This window comes from Hyperolius riggenbachi, chromosome 2, assembly GCF_040937935.1.
Source record: "Hyperolius riggenbachi isolate aHypRig1 chromosome 2, aHypRig1.pri, whole genome shotgun sequence".
NCBI classification, from domain to species: domain Eukaryota; kingdom Metazoa; phylum Chordata; class Amphibia; order Anura; family Hyperoliidae; genus Hyperolius; species Hyperolius riggenbachi.
This window is the reverse complement of record NC_090647.1, coordinates 77,190,714-77,216,534: the sequence shown is the minus strand read 5'-3', so window position 1 is coordinate 77,216,534 and position 25,821 is coordinate 77,190,714. Positions and strand designations below refer to the sequence as shown.

The window sequence follows — 25,821 nt, the reverse complement described above, 5'->3', positions numbered from 1 at the left end:
GTGAGGGCTTCTCACCTTTCTTCAGCTTCTGGATCATTCTGTCTGAGCTGCTCCACTGAGGCATCCTCATGTGCTGATTCTTCTGTGTCTCCTTCATCCTCTACACAACAAAAAACCATACATACTAACGATCATTGCGCAAAAAGTGAAACGGGAATCTAGAATTACAGCAATACAATTAACCAGCAATAAAAAAGGAAAGAGCGGGAGCCAGCATGCTCTGGGGAAAATGTATGAATAATGAAGGAAGTACAGAAAGTAAGACTCACTCACAAATGGCTTCACAATCCCCCAAACAGGAAACAGGTAAATTGCGAGCCGAGACCTAAACTTCCTGTGCACCTTCAATGGATGGTCGGCTCAATAGTAATTAAAGTGGACCTGAACTCTTGCGCTGGACAGAAGGAAAACAGAGAAATGCACCCTCTATGAACTTGGAGAGTTTAGCCTGTCCAATTCCCCTTCATCTGTGTCTTAGCACAAGTGTAATTTGATCCCTCGCCTGCGTCAGCTTATGCTGTTACTTGTCTTTTAGAGCCAAGATGAAGCTCTGAGTTCAGGTCCTCTTTAAAACCTCTTTATTAATATTATTATTACAACTCTTTAAAAATTGCCATCAAAGGCAGTAGCAAAAGTCGTGCACCTAGGCAGAGCAACAGCCCGTTGTTTCGGGTGTTACCCCATTATCAAGCTATGCTGGAGTGCACTCTAATGCTGCGTACACACTTGAGATAAAAGTCTTTAGAAAATGAAAGATCACAGACCAATCTTACCCCCTTCCATGTAGTATGAGAGTCATACTCTACACAGCCTATTCTATGGAGCTGAACTCCCCATCAGACAGAAATCTTTGCAGGATGCTGCACACACAGATGCCCGTACACATTCAAAAGATTATCTGCAAAAGATCTGTTCCTGCAAAAGATCTATTCCTGCAAAATCCATTCATAGTCTATGAGATCTGCAGATCATCATACACACCTTGTTTAACAGGCAATCATCTGCAGATCAGATCCACCAGGATGGATTTTCAGATCTGCAGATGATTGCCAGATATGCAGATGAAGTCTGTTAAGCCGCATCTACACGAGTAGATGCGGCCGCGATGCTGCTTATCAATCGAGCCGCTGATGCGGCTCGATTGATAAGATCCGACAGGGCGGATCTCCGTACCGCCGATTCCCCGCGAGGGGACAATGGCAGGGAATCGTGCGGGAGATAAGCGGCGCCGGCGGGGACGAGCGGGGAATCGAATGCGGCGCACGCGCGGCGAGCGGGGAATCGAATGCGGCGGGCACGCGGAAGAGGCGATCCGGCGGCTAATCGAGCCGCCGGATCGCTACAATGTCCCTCCGTGTAGATGGGGCTTTAAACAAGGTGTGTATGATGATCTGCAGATCTCATAGACTATGAATGCAATTTGCAGGAATGGATCTATTGCAGGAAGAGATCTTTTGCAGATAATGGATCTTTTGAATGTGTACGGGCATCATTGTGTGCAGCATCTTGCAAAGATTTTATCTGATGGGGAGTGCAGCTCCATAGAATAGACTGTGTAGGTATGGCTCTCATACTACATGGAATGGGGTAAAATTGGTCTGTGATCTTGCCTTTTCCAGAGACTTTTATCTCAAGTGTGTATGCAGCATAAGGCCTGGAACCCAATACAAAACGCAATCGTTATTGCTAGCGTTTTCTGTGAGCGGTTTGTTAGAGATTTCATCGGTGTTTTGGTGAGCGTTTTGCAAAAAGTGCATAGCGTTTTGTGAGCGATTAGAGATTAGCAATATGATTCATTCAATTTTTTTTTTTTTAACCAAATTTAGCCGATGTGTTGGATTTTTTGATGTGTTGGATTTTTTGAGCTCTTAAAGGGGACTACACACCTGTATGAGTGGCAGCATCACATACTTCAAACAATAAATTAATAATGATTATACTAATAAGTACTCATACACAAACAATAGTGGTAGTTTACTTAACTTTTATTTTCTTTTTTTCTTTTTTAATGTTTGGCACCTTTTTCTTTATTTTTTTTTTGAGAAAAACAACCTCAAACACAACTTTGTATCTGTATGAAGCACACATAACCCACAGTATTTTTGGAGTGATGTATTCTGTGTACCTGTGCCTTCTAGGTAGCGTTTCAGACAAGAAAAATGCTAACTAAATCGCTCTGTGTAGGTTTTGACCAGCGATTAGGCCAGCTTTTATATACTTTACATTGCAGAAACGCTAACCGCTAAACGCTAACGCTAAAAATGCAGCATGTCCTGCGTTTGCGATTTTGGTCATTGCAATCGCTCCAGTGGAATTTGGCCCATCCATTAACATTAGCTGAGCTTTTAGGGAAATCGCTAGCGGTTTGAATCGCTCACTAAACGCTCACAAAATCGCTCCAGTGGGTTCCAGGCCTATAAGAGCTTTTATTTACTATTGTGGCAGTGCCGTACCATCCAATGAATTAAAATTGAGAGGAGTAAAAATGAACCTGGCACTGTTGCAATGATCTGCTATTGTACACAATACAAATCACTTCAGATAACTTAGCGAACAAGTGCTTACCACTCTGAGGGTGAAGCGGCGACCATTAGGAGTCACTAAACTGTAGCCCAATGGCCAGGGGCGGCTTAGGTTTCACAACGCTCGGAGTTAAACTAGACATTGGTGCAGGGGTTGGTAAAAAGATATAGGGGCACATGGAGGGCATTAAGGCGGGGGGATAGAGGGACATGTGCTGGTGGGTTGATGGGTAGGAAGAGGGACTTACTGTGGATACTGGGGGGAAGGGGGGTGATTTATTGAGGCTGCTGGGCGTGGATGGGGAGACCAGCATTTACCGAGGGGCTAGAGGGAGGGAGGGGCTCGTTCAGGGTGTTGGGAGTGAATGGGGGAGAGGCAGGCTTACTGAGGTTGCTGAGGGTTAAAGAGGCTTGCAGAGGATGCTGCTGGACAGAGGGTCTTACTGAGGGTCCTGGGGGGGGTTATGAGGGGAGCTTACTGATGGATAAGGGAGAGGGGGGCTTACTAAGGGTGCTAGGGGAGAGAGGGTCTTAGTAAGGGTGCTAAGGGTTGGATGGGAGGAGGAGGAGGAGAGTGCTTACTGAGGGTGCTGGAAGTGTTGCAGGGAAATGGTTGGTGTAGAAAAGACAGAATAACCACTACTGAGGATGCTGGGGAGTACAGAAGGGGCTGATTGGCGGGCAGTAAGGAGTCATTTACCTCTCAAGTTCCTCTGCTACCTGTTAGCCCTTGATCTGGTGCAGCACACATGCATATGTCTGTGGAGGCGGAGCTCAGCGACAGCCCAGGGGTTCAGCTCAGTGGTGGATGTGGGCACTGCTTTTATGTGGTTCACCTTTCAAGGGGAATATTGTAGCACAAAAGGCCAGCCCTACTTATTGCCCTTTTGCTCCACCAGGCACTTCTTTCAAGGCTATGCATTATGGTTTTTAATTGTGTAGACCATAAATAGCAAATCATTGCAGCAGTGCTGAGTTCATTGTTGCTTCCTTCAGTATTGATAACTCATCAGACATGTGTTGAACTAGAAGCAGGCAATGAACAGGGCAGGCAAGAGAAGAGAGTCCGCAGCAATGCAGACTATAACATCCAGATTTTTGACAAGGTCGAAGTAACACAAATGGTGCTAATAGCGAGCGTGCTGTGCACAAGACCAGCAACTGAGTATAGATAATTATCCCGCTGCCAAATAATGATCAGAAACTAAAGAACCCAGATTTGTTGGGTTTATTGAGTTTTTTCGAGTTAGTGGAGATTGGCATAGGATATTTGTCTGCCCATTCCTCTGCTCTGGCATTACTCAAGCCATGCTGGCTCCGCTCCACCAATTTCTGGGCACAGCATGGGCCTCTGTCACCTAGCAACCAGACAGAAATCTACAAATTGTAGCTTTCTGCTGTAGGTCTCTCAACAATCAGAAACACTGCCCAGATGAGGAGCACACACCGGACTCTGGAGGTTGACAGTCACCTCTTTAAAGCGGTATTGTCACCATAAAAATCAAATTTCAACAGCAACTGGTCTGAGTGTATTAACTGATAAAGATGCTAATCCTGCATTCAAAACTTACAAAAATGTTTCTGCTGTTATAGTTTGGAGTTATCACATACTTTAGGAGCACTGGCCCTTTAATAGCCATTGCCATTCAGTTGCATGCTGGGGGTTCTTTTTATCTATAATATATTCCTCCTCTTCCATTTCCCTGCCTAGCTTCTTATCTGAAACATGATCCTGCTCACTTGCGTTTACAAGTAAGGCTGAGGTGACTCAGCGATTGGAGGAGAAAAGAAGTGCAGTTCCTAGTATACACCTCAGTGAGATTGACTGAAGAGTCTGGGAGGAGGGCAGCTAATGAATACACAATAAGCAAGAGAAGGGAGGGGGGAAAACAAGAGTCAGGGAGGATATGATGTCAGCATTAGTTTGTCAAGATGGCCACTGCCTAGAATAGGATTTTCTGCTTTTCCTTTATAAAATTCCCAGAAATCATTATGTGGATAGCACAATACATCTGTTATGCAAGTAGAAGTAGTATTTATCTACTATATAGGTTTTTTATTTCTAGGTTAGCATGGGTGTCGCTTGTTCTTTATAAGCTCATCTGCAGCCAAAAATATTATCTACAGCAAGAGCCTATTCACACTACAAGTATCTATATATCTGAAAGGCAGCTGTAATACGCACGGCATGGACGCAGTGCCGCGCACATATTACAACTGCCTGTGTAATGACGGTGGAGCGTGGGAGTGCACATGTCGGACAGGAGACTCGGATACAGCGGAATCTTTAAATATTCGGGGGATTATAAGTGGTGACCGCCCAGACTCCCCCATTCACACAAGGCACCGATCACAGTGTGATGCAGTGCCATAATAAAATGTGTCCAGGTGAATTATGAGGCAGCAGAAATGGGGCACCTCTGAATGGGGGCACACCTCCCTGTTCTCCACAGCAGCCAGCAGTGGTGCCAAGCTTAGTGATCAGAGAAGTGCATATTCATCAGTTGGGCGCCACTAATAGTAAGATCTGTAATTTAAAATTACCTATATTTTACGATGCACTACTCGACACCCATTCTACCCTTAAGTCACTGCTGCTACTGTCTAACTCTAACCCCCCCTACCTGATCTGTAGCTGCCTAACCACCCCACACAGGTACCTAAAATACCTAGTCAATGTCAGATACTGAAGGGCACCATTGACTCAAGTAATACCACCTCGCTGCTGCTACTTTGGCTAGATCTGTACTTTGGCTAAATACAAATATTAGGCATGTTCTTCAAAGTCAACCCAAGAATTCAACCTCTGATTGTGTCATTTTTCTCATCTGCACATTTTCTACTGTTAAGAGGAGCTGTCAGCCATACTATCTCAGAAAACAAACGCACATATATAAGTAGATAAATTCTTGCTCTACTTACATATGTAATTGCACTGTCCACGTTTTAATTTTAGTGATTCTTCTACAGTAAAAAATATGGGAAATGCTTAGAAGGGTTTTCTCTTTTTAATTGCTGCAGAACAGAGATGTGGGAGGGGAAACAGGAAGGAAAGGGGCTTCAGCCAATCAGGCTGCATTAGTCTGATAGGAAGTAGAGCAGCAAAAAAAAAAAAAAAAAAAAAAAAGGACAACCCAGCATGCCTTGCAATTTCCTCTTTGTGTACCAAATGTTGTGTGTACCAAATAAGAGTCAGGAAAACTGGAGAATGATCATTTATCAACAAGAAAAGTGATAGCGTTTAACTTTTGGATTGCCTGGTTAGCATCCTTATTGCCTTGTTTACCAGAGAAAAATAAAGAATTGATTTTGTATTTTATGCCCGACAGTTACACTTTAAACAAGCAACTGCCCTGTGCATAGGTTTGGAATAAAACTCTCACCACTGTAATCTTCTGCATCCTCTTCCTTTAACAAGTCCTCTAGGGTCTTGGATTTCTCAGGACTACGTTCTTCAGCCAGTACAGAAGATGGCCTGCTGGAGGAGCCCCGATCCTTCTTGCCCAGCTCGTGCTTTCTATAGAAGTAATCTCTGGGCACATTCCCACTGACAGGAGACATAAGGCGGGACAGACCTCTCTGGGAAATGGAGCTGCCCAGCTGTCCTGGTACCGGGTTCTGTGGGCCGTGCTCTGTAAACAGAAGCAAGTCAGCTGAAACTTCATCAATCAGGTAAGTAGTGTGGCCCAGAACCATGAATGTATGCATGATTTAAAGAAACCTAAAAATCGCTCACAAGAAAATAAACAAAAAACACCACACTACTAAGTACAGTACAGTTTCTCCTTCTTAAAGGACGAGGATCATGATGTGAAGCTGCCCCCCCTACAATCAGTACAAACAAAAAATTCCAACATGATTGGTTAGTGCTACACTTGTGCTCATTTGTGCTGCAAAAATTAAGATTTGTGCTGCTTTCATTTTGAAGATAATAGCACTTATTTCCAAAACAATACCATCACTCAGCTCCCATACAACAACCTACAGACATGAAACTGGCATGGGTGGGTAGTGCTGTAAAAATCACCTATCTTTTATGGTTTTTGAGATCTTCACATTTTTATAAAAAGGTCAAAAGTTCACTCAGCCCCCTTCAAACTACGCAAAGGCTAAGTGAGCCTAAATTAACTTCTGACCTTTATAAAAATGTGAATATCTCGCAAACTATAAAAGGCAGAAAGATGATTTTTGCAGCACAAATGAGCACATGCACAGCACTATTGGTATTGTTTTGGAAATAATAAGTGTATTATCTTCAAAATAAAAGCAGCACAAATCTTAATTTTTGCAGCACAAATGCAGCTGTGTGTGTGTGTGTGTGTGTGTGTGTGTGTGTGTGTGTGTGTGTGTGTGTGTGTGTGTGTGTGTGTGTGTGTGTGTGTGTGTGCGTGTGTGTGCGTGTGTGTGCGTGTGTGTAAACACATACAAAATAAGAAGTATGAGGTATACATTACTTTTCTCCTATGTTGCTGTCACTTATAGTAGTTAGTACAAATTAACAGAACGGAGCGGGTTTTTTTTTACTAGTCCATCTCTTGATGGATGGATTCTGAGTATTTCATTTATTCCTTACAAAAGCACTCCCTGGAAAATATCTATACAAAGATGCAGGGTGCAGGGAGTGAGAATCCTTCATGAGGAGATGGTTTACTCCAAAACCTGTCAATTCTGTCAGATTTCTATTTCCTACTGCAAGTGACAGTACCATAGGAAAAAAAAAAGTAATTTATAGCACATTTTGTTCTGGGAGAAACTTACTTTTATGCGTTTTCATGTATTTTAAAAAATGTTTACGATAATGGTCTTTTAGAGTGAAAATTAACATTGTAATTATTTGGCCTCTTTGATACTCATTTATATGGATCTGACATCTTCTGTGGTGGTTTACAGAGTCAATAAATGTCCCTCAGAGGTGCTTCTTACAATCAAATCCCTAGGATCAGCTTGTTCAAAATCATGCTGCTTATACCTTGTTTAAAGTGGATCTGAACTCAGAACATCATCTCTGCTCTAAAGCCCCAGCTACGCACATACAATTTTTTTGTCCGATTCTATTCATTGATTCGATTCAATCCAACATGTCCAATGGGGATTGGATTTGATTCAATTTGCCAATGCAAAACTATAGCAAATTGAATTGTATCCCAATCGGACATGTTGGATTGAATCGAATCAATGAATCGAACAAAAAAAATTGTATGGTGTAGATGGGGCTTAAAAGACAACAGCAGCATAACCACCTTTAAACTTTTGTTACAACTGACATAAATCCTAAAATAAATTGGCATTCTTTCTACTTCCTGATTCATGGAAACAGACATATTGTTAACAGCCTGTGTTTTCAAATGGGCTCATCTGTCATAGGCAGTCATGTGACACAGGGAGAGATCAGATTACAGGAAACAGCAGCAGCAGCAGACCTCCAGCTCAACCACAGCGTTTATTACCAGGGAGTCAACCAGTAAACACCAGGATCCAACGTGGTGTCAGCAACTGTCACATTAGAGAAATGATAACTGGGTCTCCACCTGGATTTTGTGCAAATAGCTTGTGTTTTATTCACATCATAGCACAGAAACACAACGTTTCAGCCTCATAGCCTTTATCAAGTGGTGATAAAAGCCGTGAGGCTGAAACGTTGTGTTTCTGTGCTATGATGTGAACAAGCTATTTGCACAAAATCCAGGTGGAGACCCAGTTATCTTTTATGTAAAGAGATCAGATTACAACCTGTGATTAGACACAAATGAGGGGGAATTATGCTGGGAATACACCATGAGATGTTTTGGCAGATAGATGGTTCGATAGATAATTTCCGACATATCCGATCTGATTTTCGATCGTTTTTCTGATCGGTTTCTCAAAGAAGTAAATGGTAATCGATCAGAAAAACAATCGTAAAATCGATCAGACAGTAAATGTGCTGAAAAATCTCATCGTATATTTCCAACATAAGACAGGCTAAACTCTCTAAATACTTACAGGGAGCATTTCTCTGTTTTTTTTCCTGTCCTGTGCAAGAGTTCAGGTCCACTTTAAAACCTTGGTTCAGTTACAGAGCTTGGCACGGATGCTCACAAGGGGCAAGGTTAACATTATAAATGACTTCTAGGCTCCAGTTCCTTTTCATAGTCCACTCCTTTCACATGTCACACTTTCTATACTGAGGATTCACACAAGACCTCCCCTGAACACGCTCTCCCTTGCATTCATGTCAGTGTAGAGAGAATGGCCATAGTAGAAAGGCTTGTAGCCCAGTCTGTCCCATGACATGCTACATGCAATGACATTACCATGTGTGCATGCACAAAAAGGAAGTGTGCTCACAAGATCTGGGCTCAGATTACTTGGATTGTAATTTCATATATTTCCCTTCCGTCTGTCTGAAATGGAACACCCATAATGCATTACTTCTTTACAGTGTGTAAAGTCATGAAGATCATTTCTTTTTGCCTCTGTGAGCTCACATCCAGAAGAGTTATGTTCACAGCCCATTTGCCCCACATCAGTGATAAATAAAACAGTTCTATTCCACTGATATACAAGCCAATTTGTAATTCAAGGTTTCAGTTCAGTTACATTTCAAATGCAGTGTGCAGCCAACCATCATTTTCTAAAGGTGTTATGCTGGGAATACACGGTTCGTTTTTGCCTTCGTTTAAACCTTCGTTTCGATTGTGCCTTTTGTCCTTTTCGATCCCGAAATAATCGGTCATACGGTTAATATCACCACCCACGGTTTCGGTTTTTTTTTCGATTCTGATGGTTTCGTTTTTCCAATGATCTAAGGCTGCAAAGAAACGAAACGAAAATCCCTTTTTACAGGGACGGACTAGCATAAACGAATATATAATCGATCTGAACAGCCATCAAGCCTACCAATGGCTCGATTAGATGGATAAAGAGAGATAATATCAAACATGTTCGATCACTAGTCGTTCGTTTTTGGGGTCTATTAATCGAAACTATAATGAGATTATGACTATTTTCACATACGTTTTCAACACTCGATTCGTTTACCGAACGAATCGAAGGTTTAAACGAAGGCAAAAACGAACCGTGTATTCCCAGCATTAGATGGTTAAAAACCACAAGTCCTTGCAGCCACAGTACCAGGTATATGACACAACCCCAATTCTCAATACACAGCCCTAGGCTCATGATCTGCACATATGCCTAGTAACCATTTCCTCTCAGGCGCTCTCTCGTTTTGCCAGTCTCACAAAACAAGGCAGGAGTGTAAATTTATTTTTAGCTTAAATAACTGCAGTTAGGAACTGGAGATTATTTTTAATAGACACTTTATGTATCCCCCATCTCCTGTGAGGGTAGCTGGTTAGAGAATTATTTGGCCGATTTCCTCCTTAAAGTGAAGCCAAATTAAAAATACAAGATTTCAGAAATAAAATCTATTTTCTAACTTATAATAATAAATAGAAGCCTTTTTTCAGCTGCATGTTGCCAAATATAAAATATTTTTTATTTATTGGAGGAACCCCTCCCTTCCTTTCATATTGCCGGGACAGAATCCGGCAGACTGGTGAAGGAGATAAAAAACAAAAATAAAAAACACAGGCTGCTACTGATGATGTCACAGGGGAGGTGACCTCAGCTTGAGTGGGATTTCACATAGATGACACTCCTGTGAGGGAGGGTAGCTGATGACAAACACACCCATGATCTAAAACCTCCTACTACGCTCAGAAGTAATGTCTGCCACCTGTATAACTCTAGTTATGAAAAGAGAAGGGTGAAAAACATGCACTGAAATGCTCATAAGCTTGAAGGAGTGTTTATTTATCTTCGTATGTGTCAGAGTGGTGCAACTAAATATTTTGAATTAAAAAAATTGTTTGGTTTGGGTCCGCTTTAAAGTGAATCAGAGACGAAGCACCCTCATGTATTTTACCATATATATCAGTGGGAACATAAGAGAAAACACTTACCCTGCTCTCTGTTTCTTCCTTCACTCCTCAGCCTGCTTCTTATCACCCCTGATAAAATCCCTGACTGAGCATTCAGTCTGGCTTTGCTCAGGAATCATTATAGCTGAGTCATAGCACAGCCAGAAGGGGGCAGGCTTGGTCTTGAAAAAACATCAGAAAAGACAGTCTCAGCTATAATGATTCCTGAGCAAAGCCAGACTGAATGCTCAGTCGGGGATTTTATCAGGGCTGATAACAAGCAGATTGAGCAGTGAAGCAGGAAACAGAAAGCAGGGTAAGCGTTTTCTCTTATGTTCCCACTGATATATATGATAAAATACATGAGGATGCTTCGTCTCTGGTTCACTATGAGCACTGGGGAGTCTTTGGCTTCTCCGCCTCTCCATGGGACAGTATACACGGCCTGGACAATCCTAGCATGCATGGTCTGTAACAAGGCTACTAGAGCTCACAAACAATTGTTTTAGCAGACTTGTTTGTATGCGATATTGCACCTTTATAGTTGGGGGTGGGGAAGATAAGGGGGGGGGGGAAGCAAAAACAAAAAACTACTGGCAGTGGAGAAGGAATTAAAAAATAAATAAAAAAATGCCCTTTATAGGTAAACCCAAAATTCTTTATCAGAAGTGAGAAGACATCCAGCCATTTGGAGCCAGGAAAGTCCAGGGCATTTTTCAGACGGTATTCAGGAATCAAGGGGATCTCTGAGAGCTTGGCAATCACCTGTGTGTCTACACGCTAACTTCAGACGAACAACAAGCACATCTGCAGCAGCCTCATAGAACGGCTTATGTGAGAACTAATATTTACTACTAAGGAGCCAAAGCCTTCTGATACCAACTATAGTGATCACCACTGGACACTGATCAGTTACGTTTTAGGCTTAAATTTGATATAACTGGGCCGTTAATCCCTCGCTCTGTTTTCTTGTTCTTTTATGAGGCGTCTACAGGCAATATTATTAGTTTGGTCGATAAACAATAAGCTTTGTTTAGCTTCAAGGACAACGGACCTGAGAGTGATAAAGAGGCTGCCATATTTAGGAGGAATCGGAGTCACGTGAAGTGCAAATGACAGTTCTGAAGTACTGTGCGCGCCATTATACAGTTTTCCGAAAAAGGAAACCCAGATGCACACAGCAACAAAGAGAGAAAGTGCCCTAAACAACTCATTTATGAGAACAACTGATAACCATTTATGACTCTGCAAATCTGATCATAAAAATAATCGCATATGAGGAAAATAATATATTACCGGTAATGGGCACCTTCCCACAATAGTGACATTACATCACTTCCCAGATCCTATCACACGGCACTTGATGTACGCTTGGCTTTCATTCATGCACATTACCCTAAACGTTACAGCAGACACTTGTCTGTCCAGCTAGTCCGTTTACAATCTGCCCTGTACTGCCTCGCCTCATGCTACAATTACCTCACACCAGCATTGTCCTCATTACAGTCTTCAACTAATACACCCTCCCCCCCCCCCCCCCCCCCATTCTTCGGCTAGGATAAAAGCACCTCACTACTGTAAAAAGCCTGAGGATCGGAATTTAATTGCCATGCTTGGGCTCCAACAATGGTGCAGGTCACTTAACAGTGCTGTAATTACTATGTTTACAGAACACGGCTTTAAGAAGGGTTTTGGAGATTTAAAGGATTAAACAATTCTCACTTTTACAATTTTGCTTTTAGTTGACAACTAGCCATCTTTATTACAGAGCAGCATAAAATTCAATAAACAGATACCGATCCTCCTAAACAATACAACAGTGTGTGTATAACTTGGCAACGTTGCTTTGCTACATGATGTCTGCACTGTAGCGTGTTGTGCAAGGATTTACAGGTGTCCACTTACACTAGGTTGCTATGGCTGTCAGTAAAGTCTGCATAAAGGGTAAGAGGGAAACAAATCCGGTGGAACTAACGACAGATCCGCTGAGCGGACAGAACTGTGCTCCTGGCTCACATCAATGCACAGCAATGCAGGGTGTTCTGTCAGAGGTCCTGTCAGCTGTGTGAGGTGATGAAGAATATTAAGCTGGCCACGAACGACCAATTTCTAGCGAAAAATTGCTTGAGCGCTCAGAAATTCTGATCGGACGAAAAATCGTTCACTACACCATCAACGAACCAATCTTTGCTTCCTATCAATCGCAACCAACAAGAAAATCCAAGAGCCCGACCTGGCAGCCGGCCTGGCCAGGTCGGGCGCGCCACCGGAGGAGACCGGGAGCCTGCGGAGCCGCGACGAGGGCACCTCCTGCCTGCCACGGGCTGGAGGAAGCCCCAGGAAAGTGGATTTGGATTTTTGTTTTTTTCACAGCGTCCCCGAACCTTCCCTTTAAAGGTGGCCATACAATCGTTAGATTAGCAGCAGATAGATCATCAGATTGATTTCTGATCTATCTGATGCGTTTAGGATTTTTTTTTACTAGGAACAGATTTCCAATTGATTTCAGTATGAAATCTATTGAAAATCGATCTGATGGCATTTTTTTTGCCATCAGATTTCCATTAGGTCCAATGCAAAATGATAAGCAATCTCAACAGATCGACCTAGATTTTCCAGCATGTCAGATCGATTGAAATCGATCGAAATTGGCTGCAAATCGGTCACACAAATACTGGTAGACCACTTACTGCAGCTAAAGGCCCAATAAGTTAACTGAGGCACCCGATAAAAAGAACACCACTGTCAATAATCCAGTGTATATATTGGAGCCCCCCACCAGCAATCAATATGGCTGAATGATGGCTCATAGCTCTGCCCACCTGCCACCTGAAATCAAACATCCGCTTCTCTATCAGCCCTTCACAATCGCACCAGAACATGTCATCAGCCTTTAGACTGACTACGGGTCTGTACAGCCTCAGCCCAGCGAAGTTGTCCGAGGCACTGTGTCCCGATCTCTGTCAGATGACATCAATCTAGCACAAGGGTGTCAAACTCCAATACAAAGTGGTCCAAAACTGAGTTCTAGGAACCAAGTCGCGGGCCGACCTCAATGTCTAGTGGCCACCTCCCTCCCTTATACAGTTCCCTGGTGTCTAATAGCCCCCCTCCATCCCATATACAGTTCCCTGATGTTTAGTGGTCTTCCTTCCCTCATCTATACAATTCCCTGATGTTTAGTGGTTCCCCCTTTCCCTATACAGTTGCCTTGTGTTTAGTGGCCCCCTCCCCTTACACAGTTCCCTGGTGTCTAATGGCCCCCTTCCCTCTCCTGTACAGTACCCTGGTATCTAGTGCTGTCCCCCTCCCCATACGGCTTTCCTGGTGATCTAGGGCTCACCCTCCAGTATAGCTTCTCTGGTGGTCTAGAATGGGCCAAACATAATGCAAACTGGGGAAACCACCAAAGGGTAAAATCTGATGGCACCGAGGGCCAGATTTGGCCCACGGGCCGGAGTTTGACATGTATGATCTAGCATGCGTATCATAGCCTTAAAGCGGACCTAAACTTAGAACGTCCTCTCTACTCTAAAAGATACACAACGGCATAATTTTAAACAAAAAACATTTCTTTGTTACAGCCGATACAAATCCTAAAATAAATTTTCTGTTTCTACTTCTTGATTCTTGGAAGCAGACATCTTGTTAACAGCCTGTGCTTGAAATGAGCTTATCTGCCATCTCTGCCGTGGCAGTCATGTGACACAGGGGAGAGATCAGATCACAATTTGTGATTAGACACAAATGAGGGGGAATTAGACTGAAATCCCTAAATACATACAGGGTGCATTTCTCTCGGTTTTACTTTTGTCCTGTGCAAGAGTTCAGGTCCACTTAAACAGTCTAGCTAACTGACTCATCATGCAGATATGTCTGGCTGGAGGTGTGTCTTTAAAATGTCCAGGCAAGCATGATAAAACAACACTGCAAGTTGATGATACATTTTGCCTAAAGCACCCTCCTAGCGTTTAGAGATGGTAGTTGTGGTTTGACACAGATGGCCTTTTTACTCCTCTTGGGAACCAGGTTTTGCACCTCACCACCCTGAAAACATGTCCTTTCTCCTTGAGGTGTAGGAAGACTACAGAGTCAGCCTCCTACCCCCCCCCCCCCCCCCCCCCCCCCCCCCCCCCCCCCCCCCCCGTTTGGCTATTCATGGACACACGCATTCAATTTGGCAATTTGGCCCTAGTGTGGGTACTTTTTCTTTGGATACATCATGACATGGATAAATGAGAATCTTCACAAAAATGTTGCACAGTTTATAATCTGTCAAAACCTAAAAAACTGAAAAGGCCACAATCCACATAATGAGAACTCTGATTAAGAATAGCACTGATTCTGTAGCGCGAAAACACCCCAGAAGAAGTAATTCAGTATAGTATGTTTGGCTATTCAGTATTTATATAGCGCCAATAGCTTCCACTATGTTTTTATATAGTCATGTCACTAAATTTCCCTTTAGGAGCTCACAATCTAATCCTTACCATAGTTACAAACAAGAAAAAAAGTGTATCTAGGAGCAACTCGCCATATAAATCTTCCATAAAAACTTCAATACTTTAATGAATTTCTTCCAATAAAAGGTTCAATGGTAAAAGACGTATAGCAGCAATACTTATCATCAAGGAGGTAGTGCAGGTGGTGCGGAGGGTGGCCGGTCTGCTATCTATCATTGATTCATTGTATGTACTAATCCTTACCATAGTCTGCCATTATCTTATGTTCCAATAGCAGTCTAAGGGCCCGTTCACACTGCACGCTTTTCCAGCCGTGTTTTGGAAACGCGTGCAGGAGGCCGACACGCACGACATCAGACAGTGCATAGAGTGCACTGTCTGATGTTCACACTGCATGCGTTCCAGACCTGTGCGGTCCGGGAACGCATGCTGCACGGAGATTTTGCAAAAACGCGCGGCTGTCCCATTCACTTTTCAGTGATCGGATCAGCCACGCAACGCACACAAACGCGGATGGCGTGCGTTCGTACACGTTGCGTTCCGCACGCATAGCCATCCGCATTTGTGATCTGAACGGGCCCTAAAGCCAATGTTGGGAGGGACCAATTAACCTAGGTGTATGTTTTCGGGGATGTGGGAGGAAACTGTAGTACTCCATGCAGGTAGTATCCTGGCCCAGAATCGGATTGGGGACCCTAGGACTGCAAGGCGAGAGTGCTGCCCATTATACCACCAACTACGCTACAGTGCTAGGATTCGGTTTTCATTTTCACAAATGTACCTAATTGAATGCTTAATAAATACCTACAAGTGCTCTGCTTACGGAACACAGGCTGGTTTCACATATATTGTGGTGTGAACGACCTGCAGCAGGATAGCCAAGGGCAGGATGATCACACCGCACCATGTCCCCAGTTTATATACCCATACAACAGAGTGCGCCTACAGAATAATATATATAGCGCCAAAACCAGTGATATGCTCCTTGTTTGACAGGAAGTAATGCAAAATCATCCAAAATTAATTACTGAGTGAAAGGTTGCCATGCAGGAGGGTTTTCTATCCAACCAATTTTTTCAACATCTACAATCTTTTATTTGCGGAATTGCAGAAATCTCGGCTTAGAGACTAGCGGAAAATACTGTACTGTATTTTTCAGACTATAAGAGACACCTAGGGTTAGAGGACAAAACCCGGGGAAAAAAATATATATGCTAAACCTGGTGCCTCCATGGCGCAAGGGCGTTTTGTGGATCTTCTCCCCTCAATCCCCCTCCAATTATCTCACCTTTGTACCTCCTGTGTCCTCCTCTGTCCCTTCTCTGTTCCCCTGTGTCCTCCTTTGCCCCATGTCATTCTGTCTCCTTGTCTGTACCCGTGTCTCCTCTGTCCCAGTGTGTACTTCTTTGCCCTCCTCTGCTCCCCTTGTGTTTCTTCTGCCCCCCGTGTCGCCTCTCCGATGTCCTCCTTCCCCCCTCGTCTCTTATGTCCCCTTTTATTCCTGTGTGTTCCCGTGTCACCTGGTCCAGATGTCCTGATACTGATCAGGTGAAGATGAGGAGAAGTCCCACAATGAGTTGCAGATTCAGGCATTCATCTCCGGCTCCACAGGACTTGCTTCATTGTGATCCCGCGCCGTGTGGCCAATCAGAGCTTCATGCTCGGTCGAGCCAGAAGCTCCGTACTACTGTGCAGGAGCTAGCTGTCATGTGCTTGCACAGTGCACTCGCATTCGTTCACAGGTGCGTGGCAGCAAACTTTCAGACGGCCCCGGGGAGAGGAGGATCCAGAGGCTTCCCTCTACCGAGGTAAGTATCATTTACCAAGAATGGCTCCAAACTCACCAGAATACACCGGCTGCCGTGATAAATTCAGCAGCATCTTCTGTTCTTCCATGAGCTTCTGTAACTGCTCCATCTGCCTCTGTTTCAGCTGCTCCTGTTTCTGTTGCTGGATTTCTTTAAGCTGGAAAGAGGAAATTACAATGAGATCTAGGAATCATCTCACTTCCTGTCTCATTATCAACTATCACAGTTGCAAGAGGTGCAGGGACACCTCCACCACTGGGACACAAACAACAACAAATACCTGACAGCTGTACAATAATGGAAATATGTTTGACCTGGAGTTTTACTTTAAAGTGGACCTGAACTCTTGCACAGGACAGAAGGAAAACAGAGAAATGAACCTTGTATGTATTTAGAGAGTTTAGCCTGTCTAAATCCCCCTTATCTGTGACTAATCACAACTTTAATTTGATCTCTCAGCTGTGTCAGCTGGTTGCTTCAGCAGAGCAGCTAATTGGTAAACACAGGATGTTAACCCTATGCCTGCTTCCATGAAAGCAGGAAGTAGACACACTGCATGTTTTGTATTAGCTGTGACAAAGAAATATTTTTCTTTAAAGGTTATTATGCTGTTGCTTATCTTTTAGAGAGGAAGTTATGAGTTTAGGTCCGCTTTGACAAATCTGACGCTGTGGCGAAAGCTGCCAAATAAAGGCATTGGGCATAACGGTATTTCACTGCCAGGCTAAGAAATATTGTGTTTTGTAAGACAGCAGAACAATAAGGCTGATGACAGCAGCACACAAGCTATCAATTCCACCTTACGGTCTCCATGAATAGCCTATACTTAATCCATGACTAAACAATGAGCAGAGCGACTGTCACTGCATACAGATAAAGTAAACAGTGTTCAACAACTTTATAAAGCCACAGGAGTCCACAAACGCAGGAGAACAGACGCCGCAGTCTGCACTTCTCCACTCTCAATTTCTATATTCAAGTAACTGGGAACTGCATACTAATAATATTCACCATGGTCATGCTACATTCTAGGAAACTGACACATGCATTTAGTTGGCTAAATAATGGCTGGTGGAGTAATCCCACCACCGCAGAGAAAAAGACAGGATTTAGGATTCACTTACCAGCAGCTATAATGTTACTGATAGCTTCTCCCTTTTCCTACAACTCTGAGGGCCCGTTTCCACTAGCGCGGAAACCGGGCCAAATCCGCAGTTTCCCCCCAGGTAAATCGCGCGGGGAAACTCTGCCATAAGAAATAATGGCGCCGCCGGCCGAAATGCTTGCCCTAGTGATTCGGCCGACATTGCCATCATTTCCGTGCGAGAGGCAGCGAATCCCATAGCCATGCATGGCACGGCTTATGGGATACGTCAGCGTTCCTGCAGACGAAGTGCCGCCGCGTGACACTAGTGGAAACGGGCCCTGATACAAGTGACTCAAGCTGGCATCTCATATTTCCCGCCATTGGATGAGCTGTGTCAAAATGCACATAAAGCAGGAGTGCAGACTAAGGCCTCGTTCACACTTAGTGCACTTCTGTCCACTTTTTATCAGCACATCAGTGTTACAGATTGATACATGTTGCTGAAAAGTGGACAGAAACGCACCAGTGTGAATGAGGCCTAAAGTGTTTTGATTGGTCATTCACTGACTAATTGTACCACCTCCATGTAGTATTAGAGCTTTCTTACACAATCTGTTCAAAGTACTCAAATCTGTTGTCCCTCATACTCACAGAGGTGGTAAAATTGGCCACTCATTTGGCAATCAAAATTAAAGGTGTGTGCCAGGCTTGAAGCCTGGTACCAGGGCTGTGGAGTCGGAGTTGGAGTCTGAGTCAAGGAGTCGGAGTAATTTTGGGCACCCGGAGTCTGAGTCATTGATTTCATAAACTGAGGAGTCGGAGTCAGATGATTTTTGTACAAAATCCACAGCCCTGTTAAGTATTAGGCTAAGGAGTCGGAGTCGAGGTGTCGGAGCCATTTTGGGTACCCGGAGTTGGAGTCGGAGTCGTGGTTTCATAAACTAAGGAGTCAGAGTCGGAAGATTTTTGTCCCGACTCCACAGCCCTGCCTGGTACATTCACTCAATTTCGGTTTGCCAATCATTGGCCAATTTTATCCCTTCCACGTAGCATGAGGGCCAATAGATCTTGAATACTAGGAAAAGATTGTGTTGGCAAGCTATCATACTACATTGAAGAGGTAACAAGCTGCTGGCCAGGCTATTGGAAGGTGATCAGTATTTACAAAAAGGGGGGGGGGGGACTTAAAAGGCACCCCGTTCTGCTCTATGGAGAAGAAAGGGATGAAGGAAAGTGCAAAGCATCCCACTGCAGGCACTACAATAAAAAAATAATAGCAGACGTCATTAGTAATCCAGGGTGGTCGATCGTCACAGTTATTGTCAAGAGACACCTGTACGCAAGTCAATTACAAAAGATCGTTCCAGGTGATAAATCTATGTATGACAGCTTTAGAGCTCATATCAATGCATGCTGTAATATACTGTATTCTCCACTATGTGCACTGATACAGTTCAATAGTCTAAAGCCTGGTACACAGTTTTAATTATGATTAACCAATCAATGACCAATTCTACCACCTCCATGCAGTACGAGGGTCAACAGATTTTGAATACTATAAGCAGATTGTCTAGCTGAACCCTCATATTACATGAAGGTGGTAAAATTGGTCAGAGATTGGCCAATCAAAATTGAAGGCATGTACCAGGATTAAGAATCAGTGGATTACCTGCTCAAGTTTCTTCAGCAAGGGATCATTCAGTTCTTCCCGTAAGACTTCATCCTCCCTAAACATGGCTCTGCTTTGCGGCCTGCTTCTACTGCCTTCCCTGTCAGGATCTCTGTATACTGGTGTGTGTCCTTTCATGTCCAAGTGCATTTCTGGCTGTTGATAACTGGCACCGAGCTGCTCTAAAGAGTCCTCAGACATGAAGCTGGAGGCACCCATCTGTGGCGTCGGGACGCGGAATCCCGATAAGGCACTAGAAGGCCTTCTTTGCAAGCCTCCATCTTTTTCCAGGATAGGAAAAGCAGGATTCACGATGACGCCAGCACGTGTAATGGTGGACATGTACTGCGCCAGGAAGTTAGGGTCACCCTCAAAATCCGGAGATGAAATCATTTCTGGCATAATCCAGATACTGCCAATATCTTTTCACACAAACTCTGGTGACGGCACCATCATGTCTGGATAAAAAAAATCTGAAACAAATGAAAATAAAATTATTTTTTGTGACCTAGATCAGTATTACCTCAATAAACTTCTTAACACACAAACCTATTACACTAGGTGTAGTAGAAGTTCAGTAAAATTACAGATATTCTACTACTGTACTCCAGTATGGCAGTAATATCAGAAATCTTTAACGATATTTAACTATGATCTATCCTAACCCTTCTCTCAACAGACCCCTCCTATGTCCTGTCAGTATATAAATCCAGGTGTAACTTCCTCCACCTCTGGAGAGAATTCCTGTCATGCCTTATTGTGTAACTGGGACAGCAATTTGGGCAGATCCCTGCCAACAACGATACAGAAAACAGTAAAAACTTAAAAGTCCTCTTAACCCCTCCACACACAGAAAGAGGTTTTGACTGAAGTACCACTTTTGAAAGTTACTGAGAGAGAATTTTTAGCATAATTTCTATTATATGCACACTATTTACCAAAAACCAAAATACCTCTCACTACAGCTGTCTTTTAAGCGTCAAATCAAATCTCATAGAGATGTGATTGGTAGATCAGCTGCACCCAGGGCTGTGGAGTCGGAGTAATTTTGGGTACCCGGAGTCGGAGATTTCATAAACTGAGGAGTCGGAGTCGTCTGATTTTTGTACAAAATCCACAGCCCTGTTAAGTATTAGACTAAGGAGTCGGAGTCGAGGAGTCGGAGTCATTTTAGGTACCCGGAGTTGGAGTCAGAGTCGTGGTTTCATAAACTAAGGAGTGGGAGTTGGAAGATTTTTGTACCGACTCCACAGCCCTGGCTGCACCCCACCCTACAATAGTTTGCGCTAGGCTAGTTTAGGGGACCCAGCAGAAAACCTTCTAGGGAAATTCAGCCAACGCGATTGGGTGGCTGTAGTCAACTTCGCCCCCACTATTCAGCCAACCACAATGCTTTGTGCTGTAGAAGGTTCTGTGATTAAAGAACTGTTCCCTATAAGGTTTCCTGCTCGGTCCCCTAAACTAGACTAGCACCAATATGGCAGCCACCATATGCCACTCAGTTCAGTTATACAGCTTGATCAATGAATAAGGTTACTGTAGAAAGAAATACCAGGGGCCTATAGCTGGTTCCTATGGCTGGCTGCTGGTTTAGCCGACGCTAAACTCCTTTCTACTACCGACATTTCAGTCATTTTTTGTGCCCCTAGAAAGACACGGAACTTGCGAAGGCAAACGACACTAGAGGCTAAACACAGCATCTCAGAAAACTCAACTGATCACGGCACGAACACCTTAGGGATCGCCAGCATTTTGACGATCGCTAGTGCACCCTGATTTACATGTAAATCGCGGTGCACTTTTTCCATTAGCGTGCTTTGATTTTTCCCCAAGCACAATTGTAGTGCTGCGCGATTATTGACGCAATTGCGTTTTGCTCCCGACGTTCATGTCGCAATCGCCTTGAGTGGAAAAAGAAGCTTTTGCAAGCACAAATGCATTTGCGCTTGCAAGTGGAAAAGGAGCCTAATCAAGTGTAAACGCATTGAGGTGAACACTGCCATTCATCTCAATGCCAACATAGCAGATCCTGGCACTGAACTCAGCATGCACAGCTGCCCACAGTCACCTTACGAAGGCACTATCTGCAAAGTTTGCATATACTATTAACATTTGGGTGAGTTTTCTCCATTCAATACAAAACGCATTTCTATGCGTTTTTCATGTGTTCCTATACTTTACATTGAAACGCAAAACGCATCATAATCGCACAGACATGCGTTTACGTTTTTTCAAAATCGGAAAGCAGCAGTGGAAAAGGCCACCCAAGATTCGTATTTTAAACAGGCTGCACTTAAGAATCAGCAAACGCATGCGTTTCGCATTTTTGGCAAAAACGCAGCTAGTGGAAAAGGGCCCTTACTCTATTTTCCTCCCATATCCCCCCCCAAAAAAATCATACTGGAAGCTTCCATTTCTTCCTCACAACATTGGTCCTATATTGCGCCAGACTGTGAGCCCAGAGCAACTGTTAGGGCCCTTTCCCACTTGCGGTGATTGCGATGCTGAATCTCAAATCGCTAGTGATTTTTACATCACTAGGGTTTGCATAATAACATAGGAATCGCGGTAGGTAATTTCCACTACCACAATTAGTTTTTTACCAAAGCGCAATTGCACCTCAGAGCGATTTTACCATGCAATGCACTGCATAGCAAAATCGCCATCGCGGAAAAAAAGGGACTTTGCTGAATCGCAATCACTAGTGTTTAGCGCAAGCGATTGCTAGTGGAAAAGGGCCCTTATGCTGGGAATACACCATAAGTTTTTTCAGCAGATAGATGGTTCGATAGATAATTTCCAACATGTCCAATCTTATCTTCAATCATTTTTCTGATCGATTTCTCATAGAAGTGAATGGAAATTGATAAGATTGAGCGGAAATAAGATCGGACAGTAAATCGATTGAAAAATCTCATGTATTCACAGCATAATGCTGGGCATACACGGCGTCGAGGGGAGGATTATCAATCGAGCCCGATGGCTCGATTGATAATATCAGACGTGTCCGATCACCGCGGGGATTGATTCCGCGCTCGATTCCCACAGACGGACAATAGCGGCGAATCGAGCAGGTGATAAGAAGCGCTGGCGGGGACGAGCGAGAACCGATCCACGTGCACGAGCGGGGACGCGGCGGGGGTCGATCCCGCCGGATCACCCCGTGTATGCCCAGCATAAGTGAGGCAGAGAATGTGACAGTCCTATGCAGTTGCTGGGACCTGAGGACTTTGTTTACTATATCAGAGTTTACTAAACTATAACCAGATTCTACTGTATAAAGAAATAATATTTCATGCACATGCGCAGTACATTTATGAGATTCCTCTCTTACAAGTCAGCTTTCTTACCCTAATCTCTCAGCAGCATTGCATTAGTGAGCAGCAGCAGTCAGCAGCACAGCCCAGCAGCTCCCCGCAGACCCTCAGCAGCAGCAGGACAGTCATGGCAGACAGTTTCCCCCACAAGCTGGACAGGGAACCCCCGTCACATGCAGCACCTTCCAGTCACCCAGGTGCCAAACGACTCAAACAAATGTTAAATCCCCGGCTGCACTTTCCTAGCGCCCAACCCAGAGCAAACAATACGAGTGCAGCTCTGAGCCGCGAGGGGTGACGGGATTGCAGTCCTGCGCTGCGGCTGCTGCACAGGAAGCGGACGAGTGACAACAGGGGAAGCGACTACGTATCCCAGCAACCCTTGCGAGAAGTACGTTGGCCGGTGCAAAGGATGCTGGAGCGATGGCCAGCGGCGGGAATAGCCGAGCTGTGGCGCTTTGCCACAGGTCAGCAGGTCGGGACACACCAGTGTAAATCTGCGTGCGGGCATACGGGCTCCCCGCTGCTGCCGGATGAAATGTGGCGGTACTGGTAGTGCAAAGTTAGATCGTGGGGAATAGAACAGCGTTAAAGAGTTGAGGTTTTTATTGCAGTCTGGTTCCTCATTGGTGAGATCTCCCTGCAGTACACTCACATGGTACACTCATCCAATCTTGGTTGACCAATGATTGGCCAATGTTTCCACTTCCCTGTAGAGTGAGAACTTACCTACACAATCTGTTCATAGCATTTTAAAGAGAACACGAGGTGGGATTTAATTATGTTACTGGGGCACAGAGGCTGGTTGTGCACACTAAGACCAGCCTCCGTTGCCCCATGGTGTGCCTCCATGTCCCCCCTGCGCGCCGCTATACCCCCGCAGTGCTGGCGACACGCGTGTCGCCAGCACAATGTTTACCTAAGCGCTGTCTGTCAGCGCCGCTCCTCCGCATCAGCGCTACCCGCCCGTGTCCCTTCCCTCCTGCTGATAGGAGGAAAGTGACACGGGCGGGTAGCGCCGATGCGGGGGAGCAGCGCTGACTGACAGCGCATAGGTAAACATTGTGCTGGCGACGCGCTGCATGTCGTCAGCACTGCGGGGGGTATAGCGGCGCACAGGGGGGACATGGAGGCACACCATGGGGCAACGGAGGCTGGTCTTAGTGTGCACAACCAGCCTCTGTGCCCCAGTAACATAATTAAATCCCACCTCAGGTTCTCTTTAAGTCTGTTGGCCCTCTTACTACATGGTGGTAGTAAAACTGGTCAGCAATTGGCCAATAAAAATTGGATTAGTGTATGTATCTTAAAGTGGACCCGAGATGAAAAAATTACTATAGCAAGTAACTTGTCTATATATCCTATCTAAAGTTTAGATGTTTTATACAGCAAATCTAGCTGCAAACAGCTTAAACGGTTTAGGATTTATTTCTTCCTGTGATACAATGAGAGCGGCCATGTTTTGCTGGTCATCATAAACACAGGCAAATCTCCACCCCTCAGCCACTCCCCTCTCCGCCCCCTCTGAAATCACTGAATATAGGGGAGGAGTATATATATACAATATATAAAATATGCAGTGCATGGGGAGAATAGCATACAGCAGAGTAGCCCCAGTAAAGATAGTACTGTTACCCCAGTCAGCATAGGGTTAGTATAGTTGTCCCTCCCCGGGGGCCGTCGATACTCTTAGCTTCGGTGGCCGCTTCCCCGCAACTGTCGCAATCTACCGCTGTCAGGGGGCCATGAGCAGCGCACACTAGGATCCAGGCGGGCTGCCGATTCCCCTGTAACTGGCTCAATCTCCCGCCGCCAGCCGCTACTCTCACTGCATATCAAAGCGACCCGCAAATAAGGATGTGACGTGCCTTCTCGCTAAAGCTCAGCCCCATGGAACGCCGAGGCGCTGGGAGAACTGGGGGCAGGGCTCTAGTAGTTTATTAGTTTAAAAAGTAATTCATATAATAAAAATAAGCATTTGGGGGGAAGAATGCCCCAGAAACTATATGTAAGGGGCACAAAACTGAAATCAGCAAAAGTTTGTCTCGGATCCACTTTAACTGAGTTTAAAAAAAAAAAAGTTCCACTTACCTGGGGCTTCTGCCAGCCCCTGCAGGTGTCCTGTGCCCACGCGGGACAAAGCAATTCTCCAGTCCCCCACAGCCCGCCAGTTTTGGCGTCTGGCAGCCAGCGGGCTTGCACGACCCTTGATCGCCCTTTGCCATGGCCCTCCTGTGCATGCCTATGCCCTCCTGTGCATGTCACGGCGTTGGGAGCACGATTGGGAGGTGCAGCGCAGATGCACTAGCCCAGAAACTGGCTACATCTGCCTGCGGCAGTATGAGCGTACTCCTGCGGACATATTGCAGTTGCGCTAACCTCGAGAATTACTACATTGTACAGAGACCTGTTTATGATGGATGGAGACAGACTCAGGGCAATGGGAGGTGCAGTAAGCCTATGCACCCATACCCCCCACCCCGACACATACAGTGTCAATAGCTGTATTGTTTTTATTTATTTTTTTCAAACTCAGTACACAATCCCAGGTTAGTGAGTACTCAACTAGTGGCGTAACAGTTGTGTCCCTCCCCTGCTGTACTCCTGAGTTGAATTGTTTGGTCATCATGGTTTGAAAAAAAAACGACAAAGAAAAAGAAACTATTTTACACATAAACAAACCAGTGAAGCGGAGGGGAAGAGAGGGGGCACTTGCCACTTCCCCCCGGCCTCCCCAGAGCTCACCCCCTGTCACGGTCAGCTTATGGCAGGCTTGGCTGCCGGTACTTACGGATGTCCGCGGGTCCTGGGGTATGCCATCGGGCTCCTGGAAACAGGGCCTGGTGGTGTGCACCTGCGTGTGTTGTTGCGTGCGCGCCTGGCCTCTGCACCGGAAGTTGTGGTGGCGGGTGTGTTCGGGCACGCACGCTAAGGGATTACGCGTGTACATGTATTTCCGCTTGGAAGTACGCATGCGCGGGCATATGCGTACGTCATTGCGTATTACGTAATTAGCACCAAACGGCCTATTTAAGCCTGCTGAGATCAGTG

General features: G+C 44.8%; 1 protein-coding gene across 1 annotated transcript in view; it reads right to left on the bottom strand.

The window, feature by feature from the left end:
* CENPJ (centromere protein J) overlaps positions 1-23,090 on the bottom strand; it is a 69,066-nt gene extending 45,976 nt beyond the window's left edge. Inside the window, exons 1-5 of the mRNA XM_068266941.1 lie at positions 22,804-23,090; positions 19,454-19,926; positions 16,734-16,854; positions 5,906-6,154; positions 16-100 (exon numbers count right to left, since the gene is read on the bottom strand). Coding sequence (XP_068123042.1) covers positions 16-100; positions 5,906-6,154; positions 16,734-16,854; positions 19,454-19,855 — 857 coding nt within the window. The 5' untranslated portion in view covers positions 19,856-19,926; positions 22,804-23,090. The remainder of the gene's footprint in view (positions 1-15; positions 101-5,905; positions 6,155-16,733; positions 16,855-19,453; positions 19,927-22,803) is intronic.
* Between the last annotated feature and the right edge of the window lie 2,731 nt (positions 23,091-25,821).